Raw genomic sequence first — 24,705 nt, 5'->3', positions numbered from 1 at the left:
CACGGAGTTGTAGAGAACGGTAAGGTCTCCCTGAGCCTCCAAGCTGAGCACCCCCAGCTCCCTCAGACGCTCCTCATCAGACCAGCCCCTTCCCCAGCTTTGTTGCCCTTCTGCGGACACGAAGGAGGCGTGCAGGGCGCGGGGCCCGTCCTGCAGAGGAGGGCAGGCGCTCCCCGGCACTCACTGTGCACCATGGCCCCTCAGGCGCCGCCGCCATTCCAGCGCTGCCACAGCAACGGCGCCGCGCGGCCGGCGCTGAGGGCGGCGCCGCGGCCTGGCTGTAACCGGGCCCGAGCTGCGCCAGCCCGGCCCTGCCTTCCCTCGGCGGGCAGAGACCAAATGGCTTTTCCTCAGGTGGAAATCTCGCGTTTCGGCCTTTGCGTGACGCTTCTGTCCTCCCCCTGCATATCCGTCAACTAGTTTGCCTCACACATTTTAGGCTGAGAGCTAGTTTTCCGTTGTTTGTGAAAGCAGCCTGTTCCAGCGATTCACAGTCTTGTTCAATTTTAGAATCACAGAACAGTTTAGGCTGGAAAAGACCTGTAAGATCATGAAGTCCACACGTTAATCCAACACTGCCAAGTCTCCACTAAACCGTGTCCCCCAGTGCCAGGTCCACACCTCTAATTTTTCTAGGGATGATGATTCAATCACTTCCCTGAGCAGCGTATTCCAATTCTGGGTCACGATTGGCATCAGATTGAAGTGGTAACATCAGGAAAGTCAGTTTGTATTTCCTACCCATCTTCATTAACCTAAAGGTCTGATCAAACCTAAAGGTCATCTTATACTAATAGGTCATTCACTTATAAATTTAAATAAGGGAGTAGGAATTTTTACAATGATCAAATTCATTTATTTAGCCATTTTCCTCTGATGTAAATGCAACTTTCTACAGCCACTCTGCACCTTTCTATTTGTATTGCAGATCAGAGGAGTATGAAGGTGTCATTAAGACTCCTGAGATTTGTGGAGATGATGAGACACAAAGGAACAGAGGTATTTTATACACTACAGTATTTATCCTGGTGTATCTGACTGGATAAGTAACAACTCCAGGACAGCGAGATTTACAGAGCTGCTTAGTTGTGGCCCATGGCCCCAGCACATAATCACAGTCATTAAAGAAGGGCCACTAATCCTCCTACCTACACATTTATATCAAATTGCAGGCCTCTTCAAATAATGACTTTTTTGCTAGTAATATTAATTTTTCACTTGGAAGTAGAATTCACAATTAAAGTATTTTAAACAAGGAAAAAAATCTTGGTTTTGCTGCGTACAGTATTTTAAACCCTGTATTTACATTGTATTACATTGAAATGCCTATGTTATTTGGTTAAGCTGAAGTCAAGGAGGGAGAGTATTCATCCCTTTTTCAGATATCCTAGATTATAGTTCTGAAGAAAGGAATATAAAATCTGCAATTAATTAAATTACCAAAAATTAAAGTGAGTGGGTTGACTTGGTAGGTTGCCAGGTGCCCACCAGCTTTTTTTTTTTCTCACTTCCCAGCCTCAAAAGAAGATGGGGAGAAAATATGATAAGAAGCTCATGGATTGAGCTAAGGGCAGGAATGTCAAACAACCATTACCATCATGGGCAAAACTGGTTCAGTTTGGGGAAATGAATTTAACTTTTTGCCAATTAAACAGAGTAGGATAGAGAGACATAATGACAAACCTAATTCCACCCTCCTTTTATTTCTCCCTTCTCCCCAGCTCAACTTCACTCCCAACCCTTGTATCTCTATGTCCTGAGTTAAGCCACAGTTTGTTTTAATCAGTGTGTATGTAGGTCCTGTTTGACAAATCTAGTTAAGCTGCTACTTCTTCAAGCAAGTAACTTCTCACTTGCGATGGCCCAAAAGAAGAACTCTTTTTCAGTGACTTAAAAGCTTTCAGGGTGTCTCTTTTTCTCTTGTGAAGAACAGTTTTGTTTATGACTCAGGGCTAAATTATTCAGGAAGACAGTAAGCAGCACTTTGGAGTACGTGTTTGCAACACACTGGTCCTCACCTGGTGGTCTAGCACACGCAGGGCAAAGCTAGGTGCTGAAGTATGTTATTTGCTGTGTTCTTTATTTTCATATAGTTTTGTTGGGGTTTTTTGTTTAAATTATGTACCAAGACCTTTCAGCAGCACAAGCCTGAAATGCTGGCATGAAGCAATGTACATGCCAGAGATAATGTAAAGAACCACATTACAAACAGTACAATGGAGACGAGAAGGAAGAAAAAGTCGCCTCTGGCATACTTTTCCTGAAGAAATTGAGTTTACTGCTTTAATACATTACAACTTTATTTGTTACATGTGTAAAACAATGCAATATGTATTTCTATGTAACAACAAAAATAAGCTTCATAGCATTATTATTATAGTGCTAGCATTTATAGCAATTATAATATTATTAATACAGAGGAACTTTGAACATTTTGACTTTGTACATAAATACACTCATGTAAGGTGCTCCAACCCCAGAAAATTGATATCCATGTACAAAGCTGTTGAAGTGCTGCAGCTTAGAGTCTCAGCTGATTGATACCCACTGGGAATTTAAACCTATGTATTTTTATTTATTTCCTATTGAATTACTGTTTTTTTCAAATCTTATTTTTTATTTTATTTTTCTATGGTTCTAGGTAATGTAGTCACCAGTACAAAACAAGGCTTTATGTTTGCACTAAAGTACCAAAAAACCCTCCCTCAAAGAGCACATAATCTGCAGGGCAGGACATGAACTCACAAATAACAAGTATTCACTGAAATACATGTAATTTCTCATAATAATAATAATCTTCATTACTTAAAAACATTCTCAAATACAAAAAGAAATGAGAACAGGAACAACTTTACTGGTATGGAAATGCCAGAGGTAGGGGGGGAAAAAAAAGCAGCATGAGAAACCACAAAAAAATAAACAATATAAAAGAAGCAATTGTTTTGCTCAGTGTATATAAAACATGCAAAGAGTTTTATAAAATAATGCAGACAATTCATAAAAATATACATCAAAAAGCAGATTTTGCAGAACTGGACTACGTGGTCATAACCTGTATTCTGTACCGTGTTGTTTATTCCATATAACTTAAATTAAAGATATTAATCTTTCTATGCTTTGGCTTCTATGAGTAATGCTTTCAGGATAACTACAAACCAGACTTGTTCACAGACCAGGAACATTTAAAATTAAGTAATGGCACCAATATTACCATCTTCCACATGAACATTTCCCCTATAAAGCACTACATGACATATTCTCAGGAATAACTCTGAAATTCAGCTGAACACATCTGAAGTAAGAGAATATAGGACAAGGTGTAATGATAAAGATCATATATATTAAAAAAGCAATAAACTGTAAGAAAAAATACACAAGGGTTTATAAATATACGTCACAGCACTTCTATTTGATTTTCTTTCTCTAAATAAGGTGCTATATTAAAGGGGAATAAAAATTTAATTACTGGAGACAAAAAACCCATAAAATTCTAGTTGTTTTCTCTGTTTGTATAAGTGTCAGTTAATCACTAATCAATAAGTGGTTTTACTGTGAGAGAATTATATTCCACAGTTATCCTAGGCTTGATACTGTAGTTAATAGAAGTTGCAAATACTCATTACCTCTGAAAATCTGGATTTACACATTTAGGTTGGAAATTTTTTTCAGTTTCACATCAGAAAAATCCTGGCTTCAATTTTTCATCCAACAGGAAGAGACATATGATTGTGCCTATTTTCAGAGAAAAAAGATGAGGCATGTTTTTATGTCCATAGGAATATATGGAAGGGAACTGCCAAAGCCAATCAGTCTGGTAATTGACTAGAACTTTGTTAATTCAACATCAATGAATATCAGGGAAGGCAGATCTTAACATCCTGAGCATTTTATTTTTAGCCCTAGAACTCCTTGAACAATTGAGAAATTGTCTCAGGAGTTCCCTCTCTCCAGCTGAGAACAATTCCAATTTACAGTTTATATTTATTAATAGACAGATTATAGCAATTTATTGTAGACATTTTTTTTTTTTCAATCTCAATCAGATTTTTCTTTGATAGTTTACAGTGAACTAACGAGTTTAAAGTGAACTCTTCTAGTTTTCAGCATAATTGCTTTGTTAACTGCAGGTAATTGCGGTCTTAGACTTTTCTCTCAGAATGAGATTTAACTTTACAGATTATTATTTCAAGAGATTATTTAAATACTAAAGATCTTTATAATCCTTTAGTTTTAAAAGTGATTTTAGTAATGGACCTTTTATGATAGTAATAAAATAGATAACAAAATATTTACGTTTTACCTAGTGATATTTGCTCTCAGTTGTCTTTGTGCTTTAAATAAAGAGGAATTATTTAACACAGTATTATTCATGTGCATTAACTGTAAGTAAATATGAGGATGAGTATTATAAATACTGTTTTAGTTGCATAATATATCAGTTAGCACATATACTAAGCCACTATCCACATCCACTATATTGGATAGCATGATAACAAGAAATTAATATATAAAATACGGGATAGCATCGTTTTTATTTTAAAAATATTTCACAGGAATTACAAAACATTTTTTATTATCAAGACAACATACTACAGGTACAACACTTCTTTGCATGATTTCTTTCAGGTAGTCATCAAGAACTAAGGCTTCACTCATATTTGACCAGAAGAAAAATAAAGCTAAAATTAATTGTGTTTTAGAGGAAGAATACTATCAAAATCTGTTGGTTTTTTTTTCTCACAGGAACATGTAACCATGGCCATAAGGAGGTATCCAGGAGTTCTATGCTGAAGAGCTGATGAAAATAAATTTGAGGAGGAGGAAAAATGAAAACTATTATTGAACTCCTTTGAAAATGCACAGAAGTAGCAAGTCTGCTTTTAAATTTTTATGAAGTGCAAGAGATGAGCAAGTTTTGAACTGTGGAAGGTCCTGTCTTGCAGTAACCTGTGTCAATCTGTGTTTAGTTTAGTCCTGCCGTGCAACAAGTGTCCAGTTCTCTACTCCATCCTGTTGTACCTGCTTTGGTTAACATTGATAGTGGCTTTCAAAACCAGTGAGCTTTCAAGCTCTGATGTTTCAGCCCATACATAAACAGTTCTACTGACTTGAAGTGCAATGTGTGGCAGCCCTGCTTGGCATGCTGTGAGTAGGACATTTTCTCATCATAGGCAGAGTGATCAAATGACTGCACTCCTTTCTAAAATGCTTTGTTCTCAGGATTAACACCCTCCTTTAAGAGTGGAAAGAAAGGTTTTCCAGGTTGTGTCTGAAGCTGTGCAGATGCCTTTAGATCTCAGAAGTTGAACTGCACTCAACCAGGAGACTGCTAAAGAAGCTGTTCTATCCACGCTATAAGGAACACAAACTGGGCACAGCTCCACTTGGTTCCTCCTTTTCTTTTCAACTGTACAAGGTGGAGACATAAAGGAAATAACAAAGCCAGGACTGGGATGACGAACTCCAATTACAAATAAATCAGTGCTCTTGTTTTAAGAGTTTGAGCTTCAGTGAGGCTTAGAAATGCTTGATAAACAGAAATTGGAGTGTGAGGATGAGGCTTGAATGAAAAAGAATAGGGAATAGAAGCATATCTAAGTGTTTTTCTGATATTCTGGACCAATTCATGTTGATGTTGCTTCACTGCTTCAGTGGAATGCGACCAACTCAGAGCAGCACAGCACCTGGTCCTGCTGTTCAGTTCACACTTGGGAAAAGGAAGACTTGTTTTGCTTGTTACTGGAAAACAAGTTTTCTCTGGGCTGAAGCACAGCAATTGTTAACAGCTTACACTATTTAGACACTGCTGCCAGACAAGAGAAAGAAAATATATAATGCAAATGCAGTAAAAAATGAGTTATAGACATCAAATTGGAGTAATTTGCAGTGAAAAATGGCAAGGGTCCTGCAGTTAATCCTTCTTTTAATGGAAAGTCCATGGAACCTTTCTAGGATATTTGAACCCTATAGAACCCTGTTCTATAATAGGACTCATCCCCAAAAGTATGGAATTCTTTCTAAACATAAATATGTACTCACCAATTGTTCTTTATTATTGTTTTCTGTGGGAAAAAAAAAAAGAATACATTTTTGTATGTCTTGATTTAAATCACAATTTCTCATAATCATTTTATGTTATCCATAGGTCCTGTTTGACAAATTCAGCTAAGCTGCAGGACTACTTGTTTGAGCAGGTAACTTCTCAATTGTGATGGGCATAAAAGAGGCATTCTCTGTATACCTGCTGCTGAAAAGCTCTCAGAATGTGTTTTTCTCTTGTGAAGAACAGCTTCCTTATGACTCAGGGCTAAGCTATTCAGGAAGAGGGAAAGCAGCACTTTGGGGCATGTGCTTGCAACACACTGGTCCTGACCTGGTGGCTTTGGTAAAACCAAAGTTTTAGGGACTAGAGACATGGCAACAAACTGATGCATCATCCCTCAAAAGGTGGGACTGTCATTGCACTAGGGCTATCCAAGTTGTGCCTTGCTGTTTCTGACTTCCAATGTACCCAGTTCAAAGGCTGATCTGACAGATTGTCTTGGGGCCTTTGGCATACACTGATCTCCTGGACCCTGATAGCTTCAGAAACAAAAAAAAATTCTCTTGAGCTTCACTTTTACCCCATAACAATTCAGATAAGCCCAAACTTTTCAGTCTTAGAAGCATTTTGTATTTTAGACATTTACAATTCTGTGGTGCAAAAAAGGTGAAGGAATGGTAACTCATTAATCCATACTTGCTTTCAGCATGAAGTTCTATGTGTGAGCTAATGCCACATTGGGTTAGAGAGGCCAAATGATATCAATTCTGCAGTCCCTGGAAGGTGATGATGTGGTGAGCATCATAATTAGGTGGTTTTATTTTTTCCAGTTAAAAAGAAAAGGCTAGGTCTGGTGTCCTGGGAGTGGACATCAGAGCAAGGCTTGAAAGTGACCTCTGGAATCATAAATTACACTGCTTGGTCTGTGTCTGCATCATGTTCTGATATATTAGGTTTACCTCCCTTTTCTGATACAACATTTATTGCACATTTATGCAAAGGCAGGTTTAAGAACGAACAGAAAGTTTCTGCGAATACAAATCAGTAACTGGAAATATGGAATTCAGTACTTCAATACTGGAAATATTGAAGTCAAGTACTCTAGCAGCAACTTCAGATCCTACCTTCTATCTTCTGACATGAAAACAACAGCAGGAATCTCCTTTCTCTTCTTAATATAAAATTTCTAAATTCCTCTATTCATCACTTGACACTGGAACCACTTACCAAAACTTAGTTGTTTTGAAAAATGTATTGAGACTGAAGAAAGTTGACACAGGAGCATCTTGGGACAAAAGAACTGTGAAATTAAAATGCAAAATGCTGTAATGGATTGAAGGTTGCATTTGTCCCCATTTGACCATATAGTGCTCTTATTAGGATCAGTAAGACCCATGGATATACATCCAAAGATAGAATTTGGTCCTCAGATGTGACTTAGTAAAAAAAAAAACAAAACATATGTTGGCAATAAAGAAATTCTATACTTACAAACTAAAATGATCAGCAACAAAGTGACAGACAGTCCTCCCAGAAAATATCTGAGAACAGAACAATACCCAGAAAGGTTAAAAAAAGCCAAAGAATGCATATTGGGTTAAAAGAGGTGAAGCCTGGGTGGGAGGAGGAGGAGGGGTTCTTGCAGATGAACCCTCTGAACTCTGGTAGGTGAACTGTAATTTGAAACCAGATTACATAAACTATTGAAGATAATCTCCTGGAAAGAAAGACCTCAACATTCAGACTGCGAGAAAAACCCACTTAGAAAGATATGTATCCATTCTGATTCTTCTCAGCCTGCCAAAACCCCTGTCAAAGCAGACTTGGCAAAGTACCTTTCATATCTGCATGCATATTTCTTATTTTTGTGCATATCTATGTAGCTTAGATATTTTCCTGCATCAACTATCATGTGAAAATGTATTTTCACAATAAGATACATATAATTTTGAAAATATGTCCCTTAATTGAAGTTTTATTCACCAGCTGAAATGAAGCAAGCACTCATGTCAGAAACAGAAAATAAAAGAAATAAAAATTACCTTGTACATACTGAAATGATTAAGCACATGATCAGTGCAACCATCTGAGAAATGACATTTTGCACTGTCCTGGATTCTAAAATAAAAATCAGGAAAATAATGGGTTTTAATGAAAGTAAATATATGACAGGAGGTGTTTGCAAAGGCTACCTTCAGCCTGTGAGACCAGTCTCTTCGGTTGCTTTGAAAGAGAACTCGCCTGGAGTGATTCAAAGCAGAAACCTAATTTTCATTCTCTGGGTGTCTCTCAGGAGTCTTTTTTCCCCACAACTACAGAAACACTGTGCCCTCCATGCTCTCAGAAAACAAGCCTTTCTGCATAATTGCCTGTTTCAGTTTTTGCTCCCATGCCCTTTCCTCCATTTTCCTCTTCACTCCTCTTTTTTTTTTTTTTCTGAAAAATGGATGAGGGAAAGATGTGAGCAGGGTGTAGTAATCAACTAAATACCAATTTTGTGATTTTATTTTTTAATCTTTCATTTAAAATACATGTTTTAGTAAATAAATTATATTCTACAAGGGACCAGATCCATATTTTTAATGTATTTTCACTTCACTCTGAAAATCAGGTGTGCCAGAATAAGAACATAACATACCTGCATTGCTCCAGGTCTCTTCATTTGCATTTATCATAAAAGAGCAGGGTTTTGAAGCACAAAATGGTTCCTCAAAATGAAGAAACTCGTCATCTTTGGTGAGAAATGATCCATTAGGTGCTGGAATTTGCCTTTGTGACACATGGTTATTACATTCAGAAGAAAAGTCTGAATCACCTACAAGAAATGCATGTATAACTGAGATTGCACAAAAGAAGAGCTCTGAGACTTTGTATTAATGAATTTAGGAATTAATTACTGAATCACAGGAGAGTTTCCAAATTGTTAGAGGTAGGGAATTGGCGGGTTCAAATGCAGGAGAGAATATGCAGAGTAAAGACAAAACTGCACAGAGCATAACAGATGAAGTTATTGAAGGAGCCAGGTGAAAGCAGACAGTGCCAGGTATTTCACACCAGAATAAACACTCCTGGTGATGACTTTGCATTCAAATTCAGTCAAAAAATGACTTTTTGGCACAGAGGTCTTTGTGGATTCATACTCAGTTTTAATGCCAGGAGCTCTATTTGTCCCTTAAAATTCTGTACTTCATTCTATCCTTTACTTGCACACCTTGGCTAACACCTGCAAAATTTCCAGAAGGAGATACTCAAATATGCACTAAACATAGACTGCAATGTTGTATCTTGATTACCAGGTACCCGATCAGGGCTTACCACTATCACTGTGACTGGCTTCTAGTTTACTACATCCATCAGGCCAAGGATCCTCTACAAGGGAGAAATCCATCCTGCTGGGAATGGTGGAGCTGAGCCATGAGCTGGAGGCACTGAGATTGAACAAGCTGTCAAGAGAGCGACGGATTTTCTTCCTTCGCCTGAATACACTAGAAAGAAAAGATGTGTTGCCAAGGAATAGAGCTAATTATTCTTGCTGAGCAGGGACAGAGCTCTAAAGCTTGCAGGAATGACATGAAAGAACCAGGTTCTGGGTGCTGCTTCCAGCCCAGTTTTTAACTCTGGGCATGTCACCAGGAATGGCTGCTGCACACCACAATATGTCAGGGAGTTAATAAGCTGTATTAACAGGAGGGCTGATCATGCTGTTGTGATTCTGGATACTGTGGTACCAAAAGATATAACAGCTACTGGTCTCTGATAGTGCTGTGAGTGTCTCATGCTACCTGTGATTGTCATCCTGCTATATCCTATTTGAGGTAGTCTGAATTCATTGAATTCCAAGTTTTTTGAACTACATTTCATATACCTTCCTAAACTGTCCTTCTGAATCAATTGATGATTTTCTTTGAGTGAGAATTCCAGGACCAGATCTTTTTTATTTATATATATGTATGTGTGTGTGTGTGTTTTAGACAAAGATATTTATATTTATACTTTTTTCTTAGTCCTTATCAGAGTAACACCCACCCCATTGGCAAAATGAGCTGTAGCTCTCTCCTTTTCCTTTATTTGACACAACTTCAATTATAGCAACAACTGTGCACTAAGGAGTTTTTGGGTAGTAAGATGTGACTGAAAATCAGGTTATTTCATTCACTGCACTCTCTAAAGCAATTGAGATGTTCCCATTCAGAAGTAATGCTGGTCTTATGCCAAGCAATATGTAGACAGACACAAAGACACCTCCAGATAAGGCCAGAGATGTGGAGGCAATCGCCAACATGGATTAAAATGTACGTATAGTTCACTTACCGAACTAAATTCTCTTTATATGTAACACTTGTGTGGGATGGTGTCAGTGTTATGTTGCCCTCTTCATCAGACAGAAAACTGTCTTCTGTCAAAACATAATAACCATTAGAAAGCAGTCGAGGGCTGCGGCGGCATGTAGGAAGGGAGCCTGTCAGAGGATTTGTGGAGCACTCATAGGCAGGATCGTCATCCAAAAAGGCACAAGTACAACTGAAAAGGAGAAATGAAAGCCTCTAATTTAGAGGTCTGGACAGAGCAAATCCACAATTTAATAGTAATGAATTTCCATTCCCAGCTGATGGGGACTGGTAATGACATAGATTTAAATACATGGATGTGATGATATTACTCTTTACCAGGGGGTTTCAGCCAGCTGACGTGTGCATCACATGTTCCAGAGCTTAAGATTACAGGAGGGATACATGCCAGGGGAGCATTTCCTGAAGCATGGAGCCAGCTTGAGCTCAGAAGTACTCGGTGTGTTTCCGTGGCAGTGCTCTTGGCCAAGGAGTCCTGCCAGACCTACCCCGACCTGGAGCCATCAGAGGCATTCCAGTATTTGGCTTTTCTGAATTCCTCTACATGGCACAAACTGGGTGCCCCTGAGCCAGGCAGGATTTACTTGCTTTTTTATAATCTGGCCACACTTAGTGAAGATTTAAGGATACACGACTTCTAACTCTCACAAATCCTAGAATGCCATGCAGCTGGAACAAAATGGGATAAAGCCCAGATATTGTGATAGCTCCATCCAGGACTGAAACACAATTGACTTTGGGATGAAATACAGCACAGAAAACTATACTCTCTGGTATTTAAAATAGAAGTGAATAGTGACAGAGGTGAAAGGATCTAAAAGTTGTAGACGTACTTAGTTTGACTAAAATTTAATTTATGGTTATACCTTTCCATTTAACACCTATGAGTTCCAAATTGCCATGCGGTGACATCATGGAAAGAAAGGAAGACACCGGATTGATTTAGTGTCTGACCTGTGTTTCAGTAAGAGGTTTAACTATCCCATATGGCATGTCACACAGAGATACCATAATTTCAGTGTAGGGAAAAGCAGATGGAAGAGAGATACTCCAAAACCCTGTAATTTCAAAGCCAGTGTTTCCAACCTCAACAGCAGTACTTCTGAACTTCCATTTAGGGCAGTAATTAAATTATTATCAGCACTAAAGTTCTCAGTGGCCCAAAGGGGATTTTTACAAAATCTACCCCAGAACAAAAATAAAATTAAGCAAGTGTAACTTTCCTTAATACCTTGGAAAAATATGTCTTGAGAGGTTGTGTCTATGCTCTCCATCATATGGTGTTGAGCCTGCAGAAGCAAAGGTGAAATAAGAAGAAATCATTATCATATTCACTGACAGCTTGTGCATACCAGAAAGATAATAAAGAAAGCTAAAAATTGAAAGAAAATTAAAGGATTCATTAAAGCATGTGAAAGGATATGAAGGATATGAAAGGATAAAACATATGAAAGAATCAGGGAAAGACTTGGTGTTTATAGAAAACTCATTTCAACCAGGACAACACAGAATCAGAGCCAACAGAAATCAGATATTTTTACTCTGCCCAGATAACAGACTTGAGAGAAATAATTATGGACACAAATGCAATAACTGCAGTAATTTTAAGGTGTTTTGCAAGAAATCTGCTTCATGCCAAAGCTAGAACTGAACTAGCACTAGATACTGAGTAGAATGGAAAGGCCACCATTAGCACTATATTTTATTTTCCTGATGAAAATTGCAGACATAGCACAACCAGCACAGGGATTGCTACAGTGACAAATATTTGACAGTAATGTTGTGGCAGGAGAATAAGGAAATAGGATTTGTCTGGATTACCATGGCTCAAGTGTGCAAAGGACTGCTAGATGTTCCGCACCTGACAGAATCAATCTTACAAAACATGAGCAAGGGCTATCCATAGGGAGAATTTATGTCTATTATTACATGAAAAGATAAAAGATATGATCTTTCCCTATATGACCTTGTCTCTCCTGAATCTTTAGAGCTTCAGACTTGCAACACTGTTAGTAAGTGCCCATCCTTCCCCTCCAAGAGGAGATAGGGCTCAGAGAATTTTATGTTTTTATGTTCAGTTATGAGCTGAGGCAAATAAAAGGCATGAAGGTCAGGGTTTCCACTTTGGTAATCTTGTTTAACCTTCTTGGAAGATCAGTTGTCAGCCACTTCACAGGGTGTGAAGTCTTGACTCACCCTTGGGACCAGGCAAGGTGAAAGAAGTAAAATATTCAGGGTATTTTTTACAAATCAGTCCTATTACCCTGGTCCCATGCATACTGTTTCTCCTACCCTTTGTAAAAAAAAGATCACTTTACCATGAACAAATTATGCTCTAATGGCCACAAAAATAACTCAAGGAGGAGAAAATGGAAAGAACTTGGGGGAAGGTACAGAGAGATCAAGAAGCATCAGTCAGAATGCCACGGAGCAAATTGTACAAACAGTGGGACCAGTGGTGTATTTCATAGTTTGACATGTATTAGAGCTATTTTTAACATACAACTACCTCCTGAAATAATTTCTCTTATTTTAGGCAAAATCACGATTCTTAAATGTGTAAAAAAAATGTTACATTCAAAAGCAAGAAATGCATTCAAATTCTAGAAGGAAATACAGGGATGACTTAACAAGCAGTGTGTAGATTTGGATAAAAACTAAAACAAAGAAAATCCTAAGTATTATCAGTCAAAAAAGATCCCCTCCACAAGGTATTTATTTTTATTAAAATAGACAAATGTATCCAAATTTATTTGCTCCTGGAGTTGAGGCAACATATGATGTTCCATACATGTTGAAAAGTACTGCTTCACACACCCTAGGGTAACAGGGAATATAGATTATCTGTAAAAGAGTTTAAAAAGAAACAGAAACATGTTTTATTTTGTCTTTGAAAATTAGGATGGGTAAGATAGTATCAGCAATATAGATCAAATTATTAGTCATAATGGATTCTCAGGCAAAAGTAACTGATTCTAGGGCAAAAAGTTTGAAAAGGATATATAGAAGTATATGTCAGGATCAATTATACCTATCATTACTCTTTAATAATCTGAGTGAAACACTCCAGCAACTGAAACCCACAGCACAGCTGTATTGCACACAATTCTTTCAGTTATGATAATAAAAAGTAGCAATGTCTAAAAAAAGAATAACTTTTAGGAGTGGCAGCTTTCCTGTGGGGTAGTGTTTTCACTGTAAGGTGTTGACACATACTGATCACAGTGGAAGGACAAACCACAGTCCTTCTGTTCCTCATTTGAATTCTCTCATAACTTTGCAAGGTATGTCTTTGCAGGATGTTTATTTGCCGCCCTCCAGAGAAATAAAATTTAAGATAAAATAGAGTATATTCATCTATTTATAAAAGAAAGTGAGCAATATACACATGCAGATATACTACTGGTGAGGCAAGGCATTGCCCTCTTTTCAAGAACAATTAATAAGCTGCTGTAACTTGCTTTTAAACTACTTTAAGTAACGATAATATCAAGCTTCTGTGAACAGTAATAGAACAGGCAGCCCAACAGATTTTTTTGCTTGCCTTGATTGTGAAAATTTTTCGCTCATGAATAATGAAGAGAGTTCTTGAAAATAATTCAATCAATGATGGAGAAAACATGGAAACATCATGTTGCAGACAATGCTGCACAGTGTTCTGCTTTCATTTAATATTCAGTCCAATTTCTGCGCTATTAATAGCGTGAGAAGCTATAGTAATGACATAACAAAACAAAGCTTCTCAACCATCACTGTACAATGCAGCAGTGGTATCTGTAATCCATGAAATGAGCCATCAACACAGCAAGTCTAAACCATGGCATGAGAAAAAGCCAAGAGCTCTATGAAATCTCGCTAAACACAAATCTGAGGTGAATGAGGCAACATTTTATGTCAAGAATCCAAATAAGAATTTAAGGCAGCAACCTCCTTTGGATTTCAAAACACACAAAACTTCATGTTGTAATATAAACAAAAAGTCACTATCCAAACCAGTCAGTTTTACCTACCTTGCCCTCCAAAAATCAAATTAGTGTTTAAGCCAATGATGCCTTCAGTATACAATCTAAATATTTACATTAGTACCTACCAAAATATAGCACTAACTATTCAAATAGCTGAAACTCAAGCCAACCAGTTTTATTCTATTGTATCAAGCAAACACAAGTGTCTACAAAGGGAGTTTTATTTGTTCACACATATCAGTTGTTTTTGAAGATGTTTTCTCCCTGTAGGTAATGGTAGCAACATTCATAAAAACGCAAAACTTCCTGAAGAACAGCACAGAAATGAATCCAAAGCTTAGCTACTCCTCAGCTAACTATATTAAGAGATAAACAAGGCTAAAATCCTTCAAACCTGGAAAATCCATTTCCAAATTAACACATGCGTGCAAAGCTTTTCCTCAGCCCGGGAGCCCGTGGGACTGCTGGAGGCTGTTCTGGGGCAGCTTCCCGGGAGAGCCCAGCCCAGGCTCCTCGCAAAGGCTGCTCTAACAAGTCCCCTGTTTCCTTTTGAAAACAGCCCGTGCAATCAGCGGCACGGAGCCCCAGTGAGGTCACGCTTCCTGTAAAGTAGCCTCACATCAGAAGCATTTGTTCTGAAGAGCAAAGCGAAGATAAAGATTAGCCCAGAACGCTCCTGCCGGCTGTTGCGAAAGAGAAGAAGCACTAGAAATAACGTCTCGCTCCAATGATCACACAGAGAACAAGACACAACCTTTTCTCATCAGTGACACGGTTTTGTTTCAGATTTGCTTTTCTGCCTCGCACAGAAAACTTTCAAGTTGTGTATACAAATAATTCCATTTGTTGAAATACTTGTGAGCCTGACAGGCTTTGATGTAAGAAAATTATCCAGTTACCAAAAAATAATAACAATACGTTTTGCAAAAGCACTGTTGTACAGAAGATACATTTGGTGAGAGTTCAGAGCTACATCTCACAGCTGAAAACATTATTGCAAATATATGCCATCAATGTTAATATAAATTCCATTGAAAGGAGAAAGGAATAAAGCCATTTGTAAACATATTCATTGTTGCATGCTAAATGTGTCATGCTGTGTAAGGCATCATTCATCACACCTTAAAGCATAAAAAATGAAGCCAAATCCACATAAGAGAAATAGAGCCTGAATAAGAAATCCTGCAATTAAAAGTATTTGGCTGCAGAACTATTACATACAAAAGTAATATAAATCAGCTGCTTGACACTGAATTGTACAGCCTTAGGGGGTAAAACTTCATCTCCAAATAGATAAAATGATCTAGTAGTTTTCTCTCCTGATGACTGTATGTTTCACTGACAAAAAATGAAAGCATACATTTTGCAAAATACGATTTATTTGATGATAGTTTGTGGGGGTTTTTTCCCCCTGGAGAAGGAAAAATACTTCCACTGATAAAAAGAATATAAAAACCTTGCCTCCCAGAAAAGGAAATAAAAATAGGAATTAGGCAATTAGGATGTTGCAAAAGACCTCCTGTTTGTGAGTTAAACTGAAATGAACATTTTATGATCTTTTTTCTCAAACATGAAAATAGGGACATGGTCCATCTTCACATCAGTTCTTTTAATTTGGTGGAATTATGTCAATGGGGAAATTTAGTCCAGCACTATTTCCATGGATGCATGGGCTTCATCACAGCATCATTTCCCTGGCCACCCTGCCTCTCTACAGGCAATGAATATAAATTCCCAATGATCTTTAAAACTAGGTCACCTACAGAAGAATTTCTGTACACACACAAATTTACTCCTTAGCTATATTTTTGGTTTCTTTTCTTATTCTTCTCAACAGGAAGCAGTGAATTCCAAACTTGAACTGCTTTTCTGAAGGACATGGATATTTCATGTTTGACTATATAGTTAAAATATATTGTGTCTATATCATATTCAGGCTCGGAGATGTTTTCTTTTTTAATCACTGCTATTTGTATCTGCAACTCACTGTTCCACAAGCCTTTGATGCATAAACTTCATGCATTGGTGACTATTTTATAGGTGAATGCTAGACTCTATACACATACATAATGGTTTATATACAGCTTTATTTTTTGTTCTTCACTCTGTCGCTCCCCAGATTTCCCACTCCACCACAAGCCCTATCTCAACAATAAAAACTTCAAACCAGGTTTCAAATTTTACAAAATGAGTACACCAACAAGCTTACATGCAGTAGTTTTATGCCTGTGGCACACATTACCGTTCAACCCACAAAAGGAAGGAAATTAGAAATTACAATACTAAATACCATCCATTTTTGTACAGTTCTCCCAGGCTCACTCTGCTTTTGATACAACAGATTGTGCAGGGTCTGTCAGTCCAAGAGAGGTGGGGCTGGGGTCCCAGCAGCCCTGAGTCTGAGCAGGTACCCCTGGGAGGGACACACACAGAGTGCATTTATAACCACACCTATACAGACACACACAGCTGGCAACACAGGTGACAGGGACAGAGAGTGTTCACAATGCACCAACAGCTTCATCCTTCTCACCCCTGTGGCTGAACAGTGCAGAGGTCCACACACATCTGTACACATCCCTCCAGCAGCTGGGCTCAGGAACTCTGTCTGCCCAACAGCTGCCCCCGATCCCAGTCTCACCAGTTGCATGCACCCAGACATTGGAGGCCTTGGGGCCACAGCCCCACAGCCCAGCTGGTGATGCAGACCATCTCACACAGCTACAGCTGGCTGGGGTTCCCAGGTCCTCAGCAGCCCTGAGAGACTGAGAGACACCCCAGCCCACGTGTCCCAGGCAGCTGCTTTTCCTGGCCCCAAGGTGCTCGGCTGTTGGCTCATCTGGGTGGGTTTCATGCCTGGCCACAAGGGCTGAGACTTCTCTGGAACAGCCCTGGGAAAGACAAGGTTTCCCTTCCTCTGAAATCCCTAATTCAGGCTCCCACCTGCCTTTGTGCCCCGGGGCTCCTCTGGCTGATCAGAAAGGCTTTTGATGGGCTGATGGCTCCTGGAATGGGAACAACTGGGTGCAGGGAATTCTTTGGGCTCCCCCCTACACTGTTGTCCCTCTGAGCTTCTCTGTGAGTGTGCAGATGAGCTTTTAGCACATATTACACCATAACTTTGCTATCTCAACGGCCCACTGCAACTCAATGCAGAGTTACGCTAAACACAATTTTCAGGAAAGGTATTTTCCTGGTAGAATGAATTGAGTGGCCATCATGGAGAGAGTGGAGTGCTTATTGATTGAATGTAATTGAGAGTAATGTGATGCTTCTGTAACTCTCTTTGAACCTCCTGGAAACCTGACAACCTTTAACTGTCCACCAGCTTCAGCAACCATCAAATCGGGCCATTTTTCCTGTATCACAGGTCTGTGTCAATATTGTTTATATAGTACTCAAAAGTAAAAAAAATATTCTGAGAGGTCTGAAAATTAATTGAAATTTTTTTAAAAATACAGCAGGGGAAGGGCTGGCCATGAGAATCTCTGAGCAGCCTCACTGGGTCAAAAGTAAGGTCTATCAAACTCTCCTTGCCTGCAGTCTTTCTGCAGGGCAAACTAAGACCCATTTTAATTTAGCTTGGTGAATGATAACATTTTAAGCTAAGTGCATGCCTTTATGAAGCAAAAACACTTAGCAATATTTGATGGACTGCTAATTGAAAAAAACAACAAAAAAAATCTCACAAACTGAGGCCTTTTATTTCAATTTTAAGAAAAGGCTGATCCTGCATTAAGTTAGCATTTCAGTGCAGGTTACGGAATTGTCACATCATATATGATTTTAATAACCTGATCAGGTCAACTGTATGAACAAAGATTAATTAGCCAGAACAAAGATTAATTTGCTTTAAAGTGGAACAAATCCATTTTTAATGCTATCAGATGGAAATCCCATCACACTCTATTGGAGACTTTGAGATCCAGGATTGATTTTTGACCCCCAAATTCATTATTTTAGCTTAATTGTTCCTTCAAAACAGGCAAAAAAGGGCATTTCTTGTTTGCATGTTGGAATACAGTGAGTAGACCTGTAAAATTTGGAATTAGCTCTGAGCTTGCTAATACACTCATACTGCTTAGATCTTAAGAGGTTACCTGCAATAATGCTATGTCAGCTACCTCTGTATTGTACCATAGTCCAGATAGACAAAAAATGTTTAAAAAGGATGTAAATCAAGTAAGCCACTAATGGACAATATTTCTTTGTACAAAGCCATGACTAGTCTGCATTGTATCTCTCTCCATCGTTCTTGATTATATGGTTCCATAGAGAAATTTCCTTGGTATCTTAACCTAATGTAGACATGGGAAAATGCCACATCATGATAGAAGAGCAGTGTAAAAATAGACATGGGAAAAATACAAGAAGTGCTTCCATTAGAACCTGTAACTCTCCCACCCTGCATCTGGAAATACTGCCTTAAAACCCATTTTATTAGAGAAAGAAAACAAAAGGGAGATGTTCAAATCCATCAGCCAAAGCAGAATTTAGTCAAGGTTGCTAATAGAACTCAGGTGAGTCCTCATTAGAGCTCTTCATAAATTTCCTCACAAGAAGATCTGACCATTACTGAAGAAGGAGGAAGGAACACTAAAAAAGCAACAAACACACAGACTTATACTAAAAGCTGTCTGACTCAATTTTATAAAGGATGACAAAAGTTCATGAATCAGCACACTGCAGTGTCTGCTGTGACTACAAGCAGCCAGGACAGAGTCAGCTGTTGGCCAGTTGTGCTCCAGCAGCATCTTATTTGCAGAGAATAGAAATATTAATGCAGAGATCACTGGTCTGAGCAGAGAATGTCTGGGAACAGGTTTGAGGTGATGTGTGCATGGTGTACACCCATGGTTCCTAAGCTCACGGGTCATCACACTTCCAGCACAAATCTACGTGACACATTTTAGGACACACAGAGAGGGAAAGGACAGGGACTAAAGGAGGTAGGGCTGTGTGGGGACACTGCTGACTCTCAGCTCTAAAGGGTATAAGAAGCCGTGCTAAAACCCATCACTATGTGACCAACCCAGGAATAACCCATAAGACATGGAGAAGACTCAGTTGCCCATATTTCTGTCTCCCATGTCACTGTAGTTAGTGCTGGACAGACCACTTGCATAGCAGCACCTGGGTGGTTAAAAGCTGAACAAGCCACGTAGATACACATGGCTTTAGGGACCTTCTCAGTGCTTTAACTAGACACATAAAATTTCATCTTTGGTCAGGGGTTTTCTTGTGACATTTTGAGTCCCAAAGTAAAAATTAATATTCCTCTGGAATGGCCATGCACTGCTGCTCACTGTACTTGGGAACCTGTGTAACAGCCTGATGTGATCTACATGGAACAGAGGGTCTTGTACCAATGTACAGTGAAGGCTTTTGGCCAACATATGATTGTAAAGGATCACAGCATGCTTTATATATACTGAAAACCTGTAGCTGAGAGGTGTTGGTACAACTACTTCCTGAAACAATAGTGGCAAAACAGTGATCATTCTGATCTCATGGTCATTTCTATAATAAATCCTACTGAGTGAGGCATAAATGAAGACCAGTAACAACTGAAGAGATAATGTTCTTTAAAATGCCTGTCTTTACAAGCAACCTTATCAGTTGTCTTCTGTAGTCTGACATTGACTGAGTCCCCTTCTTCCTGTATACCAGTATTTAAGCAAAGTCTAATTTTGTGAGACATATACTGAGAGTCCACAGGCCTTTCTGCAATTGTTTGCAATTTTTCCAGCCTTGCCCATGCCCAGCTCACATTTCCAGCTAGATCCAAAGTGATGTCCTAGACTACTTCAATGGCTAGGGGGAGGCAACAGCACAGGCAGCCTCAGTATCCAGTGGAAGACTGTGACACACTAGAGGCAGAGTGGCTTTACAGCCTGGATGCTATCCAGCACTGCATAAAGATCAAAGCTTTGAAGGTGGCCTACAAGGCAATTAAAGACAGAGAGCAGAACTCTGATAGCCTTCCAGGAATCTGCCCATGTGACACCAGCACAGACCCAATGGCCAAGTACCAAGAAACAAGTGACTCCTACCCTGAACCAGTGCTCCTGTGAACAAATGCATTACAGGCATTTTACAGGCAGGGTTGGGCACAAAGGACTAATCTCACAGTCAGCAACCATCCTTAGCCCCTGAGGACACCCCAATTTACACAGGACCACAAAGGAGACAGGAAAATATCACACTAGTTTTAAAAAGTGATTGGTATTGCCTGCTGACAGATGTGATGAGTATTTTTTATTCTCACTCCTGGACTCCACCAGGAGTGTGATTTTTAGAATTCTGTTTTCCTTCAGCACAAGTTCCAAATTCTGTCCACCCAGAGGTCAGCTCTCAGAAATGCAGACCATGAAAAACTGCCCACTGGGATATGTTTGTGAGTCAAGTGCTCTGTTGATCCACCAGAAAGTGTATGCTGCATTTCAATCTTATATGGAAATAATCTAGAAAATCAGTGCTAGGAGCAGGTATTATTACTACAGCTTTTGTTCAGCACTGCTCTCATCAAGGCTGTAAAGGAAAATTCAGTAAAATATTTACTGATGTATTCCAATCTACAGAATCTCCTCTAAAACCAAAACACAATCCAAGACATATGGCTGCAATATGAAAGGCAGAAGTGACACATTGCACAGCACTGTTTCTGAGGCAAAAGCAGAAGTACATCTCAAGAGGTCTATAATATTCATTGCAAAACAATATTCATAGCATGGTGAATGTTCCATATGCCCCTAAGAAATATCAAGTGATACACAGAAAGCGGTTTAGTGAGGCTGTAACATGACACAGCAGAGCTGCTTGCATCCAAAACAGGGAGCTGCTCCCTCCCAGACATGCAGAGCATCAGGAGGTACCACTCTGGTGAGCAGCAACTTCTGCCTCAAGGTTTTCCTTTAACCCTATCAAATGCCAATGTTTGCTTTTTCTTTCTTTGCCTGAATTTAGGACCCTTTCACTAATGTCAGAACTACCTGCTAAATGCAAATTTCATTACCCACCTGGATTTACCAGATCTCACTCCTTAGAATTCTCTCCTTACTGTACTTCACCCTTAAGATACTGCCAGTAGGGAACCTTACTTCTGCTTTACAGCTTCATGCCACCTCTCCAGCAATGCAGTGGAACATAGCACCTGTGGGCAAACAGCCAGTTCTCTGAGAGAAACCACTGACAGACTTAAAGGCACTCTGCAAAGAACCAGTGAGCAATTCAATTAAAATGTCCAGCTTCAGTATCTTTCAAAATTAGAAAAAGATGGGATTGATGTCTCAAACCCACAGGGTTACTGTTTTGTATGGTGTCCATGGTAATGGGTGTTAGTGACTTTTTTTTTTTCATGCAAGGCCAAATGCTTCAAAAATCGTCCACTTTAGGGTATTTCCCAGCATCTGGAAAATTTAGGGCTTTAAAATGGAAAGAGAAGAGTTCAGTGAGATAATGGAAATCTTCACAGATGGAGGGAGGAATTTCTGGAGGGGAGGAAGTTTCTGGGATGAAAGAAGAAGGGCAGAGAAACTGAAGAGGGGGCCATAGCAGCTTAATGTCAGATATAGAGCCAAAATAGACCAAGGAAATGGCAGGAAAAGGACAGATGATGACAGAACAGAGCTGGGCCACAACCAAGCTGCCTGTGCAGATGGATAGAGCAGGGCAGAGGTGCTGCTGCATGTCTTCCAGACTGAGACTGTGCAGACACCATTTGAATACAAGCACCAGCAGCAATTTTAAATATACCTTCCTACTATAATAAGGGTAAAAACAACAAGGAAGTTTTATTCTATTGACTGTCACCTCACAATTGCAATATCTGACATTTAAAGTAGTTCTTTTATGGCCTAACTCAATCGCCCACAAGAAAAAAAAAATTGAAAAATAAACAAACTGATGTCTGGGTTTCTCACCATAATATCTTTCTTTTCCCAGGTGTTTGATTTTTCTCCCAGACCTTTCCTGAACCTTTCCAGTTTTTGGATGGGTTTTCTGAACAGTAAGTTATTTTAATAACCACATACTGGTGCCAAGTGCAGCAATAATGTCACCTCTCTACTCCTACTCTGTGTTTCCATGTGCATGTGCTTTGCAAAGACTGCATTAGTCTTTTCAGCATCAACAGCACATCATGAGCTCATGCTCAGCTGATTATGAAATCCTCTCTCCCCCCCTCCAAGTCTCAGTGAGTCACTGACTGGCAATATAAAATCTCCCATCCAGTTTGATTTCCAATTTCCAATTTATGGCTTGTATATTCATGACAAAGCTGAAGACATGCTTCGTGACAAGATTAAACATCAAATTTTGTGAGGAGCAGAAATAGTGAAATCTCTTTTCCAGCATCTCTGTCTTGTCATGCTCTGATGTCTGAAGGAAAATAACCACTAAGTCTTTTTCCATTGTGGATGGGTCCACTCAGTCACCCTCTCCTGTCCAGCTGAGCGTTTTAACAGGAAAGGTTTAATGTGATGTCTCTCTGTGTCAAGCTTTAAGTAAGATAGAGGTTTCAGGAATAAGTGAGGAAAGGGAAAAGGCAATTGGAAATGGCAGGGAAAATGGAAGGCAGATGGGCAATGCAGCCATGTAGACCTTAGGAGACAAGATTAAATATCAGATATGGTTTTGTGCTAAAAGAATATAAAAAATGTCTTTGTCTAAATTGCTCCTTGCTGGCTTTATGGTGAAACAGGGTCCTGGGCCATGGGCAGATCTAGGGAGGCACTGAGACAGTCAAGCCAGGGCCAGGAGGGGCTGTGGGTGCCTGTGGGCTACAGCAGAGCAGGGATGGGTATACATACATGAAATAGCAACAAAGAAACGGGAAGAGTGGCTGGGGCTCCTTGTTTTCCTAAATGTTTTGATAATAGTGCAAGGAAATGCTGCCCTGTACTGCTGGGCCACAAGTGGACTTCTGCTGTTCTGAAGGTAGTGTGGTAGGAGTCACACGTGGCACTCTGCATCCAGTGTCCCATCCTCTAAGTCTTTAATTTGGTTCCCACCAGCATTTATCCCAATGCTCCTCTGAGCTTGAGGAAATGGGCCTTTGATGGGCTGATTGCTCCTGGGAGCTGCCAGGGCTGAGGATTATATGGGCTTGTCCTCCTGTGCTTTTTGTGCATGCAGATGTGCTTTTAGTCCATATTAATCAACACCTGGGGCTTGCTGCGCCTCTGTCACCTCCTGTCAGCTCTGCCTCCCCCTCCCAAAAGCCTCAGCTGTAAGGTGTTGCTCAAGGTGCCACACACTCCTCTGAGCCCCTCTCACACCATGGAATAAGCCTTCAGCAGTCAAAAACATGATTCAGTGACTCCCATGTACCCAGCCCCATCCTCATGGCCTCTTTTATCTTCCCCCATTCCCACTCCTTGGACAGAAGCGCCTCCACTTTTCTAACTATCCTGATGCTGCACATTCATTGTCACTCAGAGAGAGCTCATTCCTTACACAACAACCTTCACTGTCTTGTAGCAAACCCACTAAACCAAAGCTTGCATCAAAACTACACCAAGGTAAGAACTGGGGAATTCAAATGAATGCAATGGCAACATTTTCACTAAAAAAAAAAAATAAAAATTTGTTTCCTTTCCCTTTCTTTTTTCCTTTGTTTTCTTACTTTGTTTCCTTTGTTTTTCTTCAAGCCTTTTTCTTCCTTCAGTCTCTTCTGTTTTCCTTCCAGAAAATGGTAACAAAGGAAAATCTAGGGAGGAAAAAAAATATCATAGCAAATACTCTAAAATATCCTACTGAACAGTCTGCCTATAAAGACTCCTCAAGTGGGAGGCAGCCTCCTGGGGACTAAATGAAGCAGATGGATTGACCTTGAACAGCAGCCAAACGCCCACACAGCCACTCGCTCACTCCCCCGGCAGTGGCATAGGGAAGAGAATGGGAAGAACAAAGTGAGAATCATAGAACCATTAAGGTTGGAAAAGGACTCTAAGATAATTGAGTCCAACCATTAACCCAGCACCATTCTGTTCACCACTAACTCATGCCCCCCATGCCACATCCACATATGTTTTTGAACACTTTGAGGAATGGTGATTCCACCACTTCCTTGTGCAGCCTGTTCAATGCCTGACCACTCTTTCTGTAAAGAATTCTTTCTATTATCCAATCTAAACATTCCCTGGCACACCTTGAGGCCTTTCCAATTCTTTTTACTTGTTGTCTGGGAGAAAAGACCAACCCCCACCTGGCTACAGCCTCCTTTCAGGCAGTTGTAGAGGGTGATAAGGTCCTCCCTGAGCCTTCTTTTCTCCAGGCTGAGCACCTCCAGCTCCCTCAGCTGCTCCTCAGACTTGTGCTCCAGACCCTTCCCTAGCTCCACTGCCCT

The 24,705-nt window shown here is 39.7% G+C and overlaps 2 protein-coding genes across 8 annotated transcripts in view; both read right to left on the bottom strand.

Moving 5' to 3' along the window:
* DNAAF11 (dynein axonemal assembly factor 11) overlaps window positions 1-223 on the bottom strand; it is a 33,856-nt gene extending 33,633 nt beyond the window's left edge. Inside the window, exon 1 of the mRNA XM_014253141.2 lies at window positions 185-223. Coding sequence (XP_014108616.2) covers window positions 185-194 — 10 coding nt within the window. The 5' untranslated portion in view covers window positions 195-223. The remainder of the gene's footprint in view (window positions 1-184) is intronic.
* Window positions 224-2,323: 2,100 nt separating this feature from the next.
* Window positions 2,324-14,866, bottom strand: TMEM71 (transmembrane protein 71). Of its 7 annotated transcripts, none has more exons than XM_088066358.1 (10): window positions 14,752-14,866; window positions 11,624-11,681; window positions 10,355-10,564; window positions 9,359-9,528; window positions 8,682-8,858; window positions 8,086-8,161; window positions 7,535-7,584; window positions 7,271-7,343; window positions 6,040-6,062; window positions 2,324-5,806 (listed from the first exon to the last, which is right to left on the bottom strand). In XM_088066358.1, coding segments are annotated over exons 1-9 (828 nt in total). In that variant the 5' UTR covers window positions 14,765-14,866; the 3' UTR covers window positions 2,324-5,806; window positions 6,040-6,061. The 7 variants fall into 7 exon arrangements, with proteins under 7 accessions (XP_087922484.1, XP_014108547.2, XP_014108553.2 ...); XM_014253072.2 differs by having other exon boundaries at window positions 2,324-5,407; XM_014253078.2 differs by having other exon boundaries at window positions 2,324-4,795.
* Between the last annotated feature and the right edge of the window lie 9,839 nt (window positions 14,867-24,705).

The sequence above is a fragment of the Pseudopodoces humilis genome, chromosome 1, assembly GCF_049639895.1.
Source record: "Pseudopodoces humilis isolate 2021_Gansu_Grassland_sample_001 chromosome 1, ASM4963989v1, whole genome shotgun sequence".
NCBI classification, from domain to species: Eukaryota; Metazoa; Chordata; class Aves; order Passeriformes; family Paridae; genus Pseudopodoces; species Pseudopodoces humilis.
This window is presented reverse-complemented; position numbering and strand designations above follow the sequence as displayed.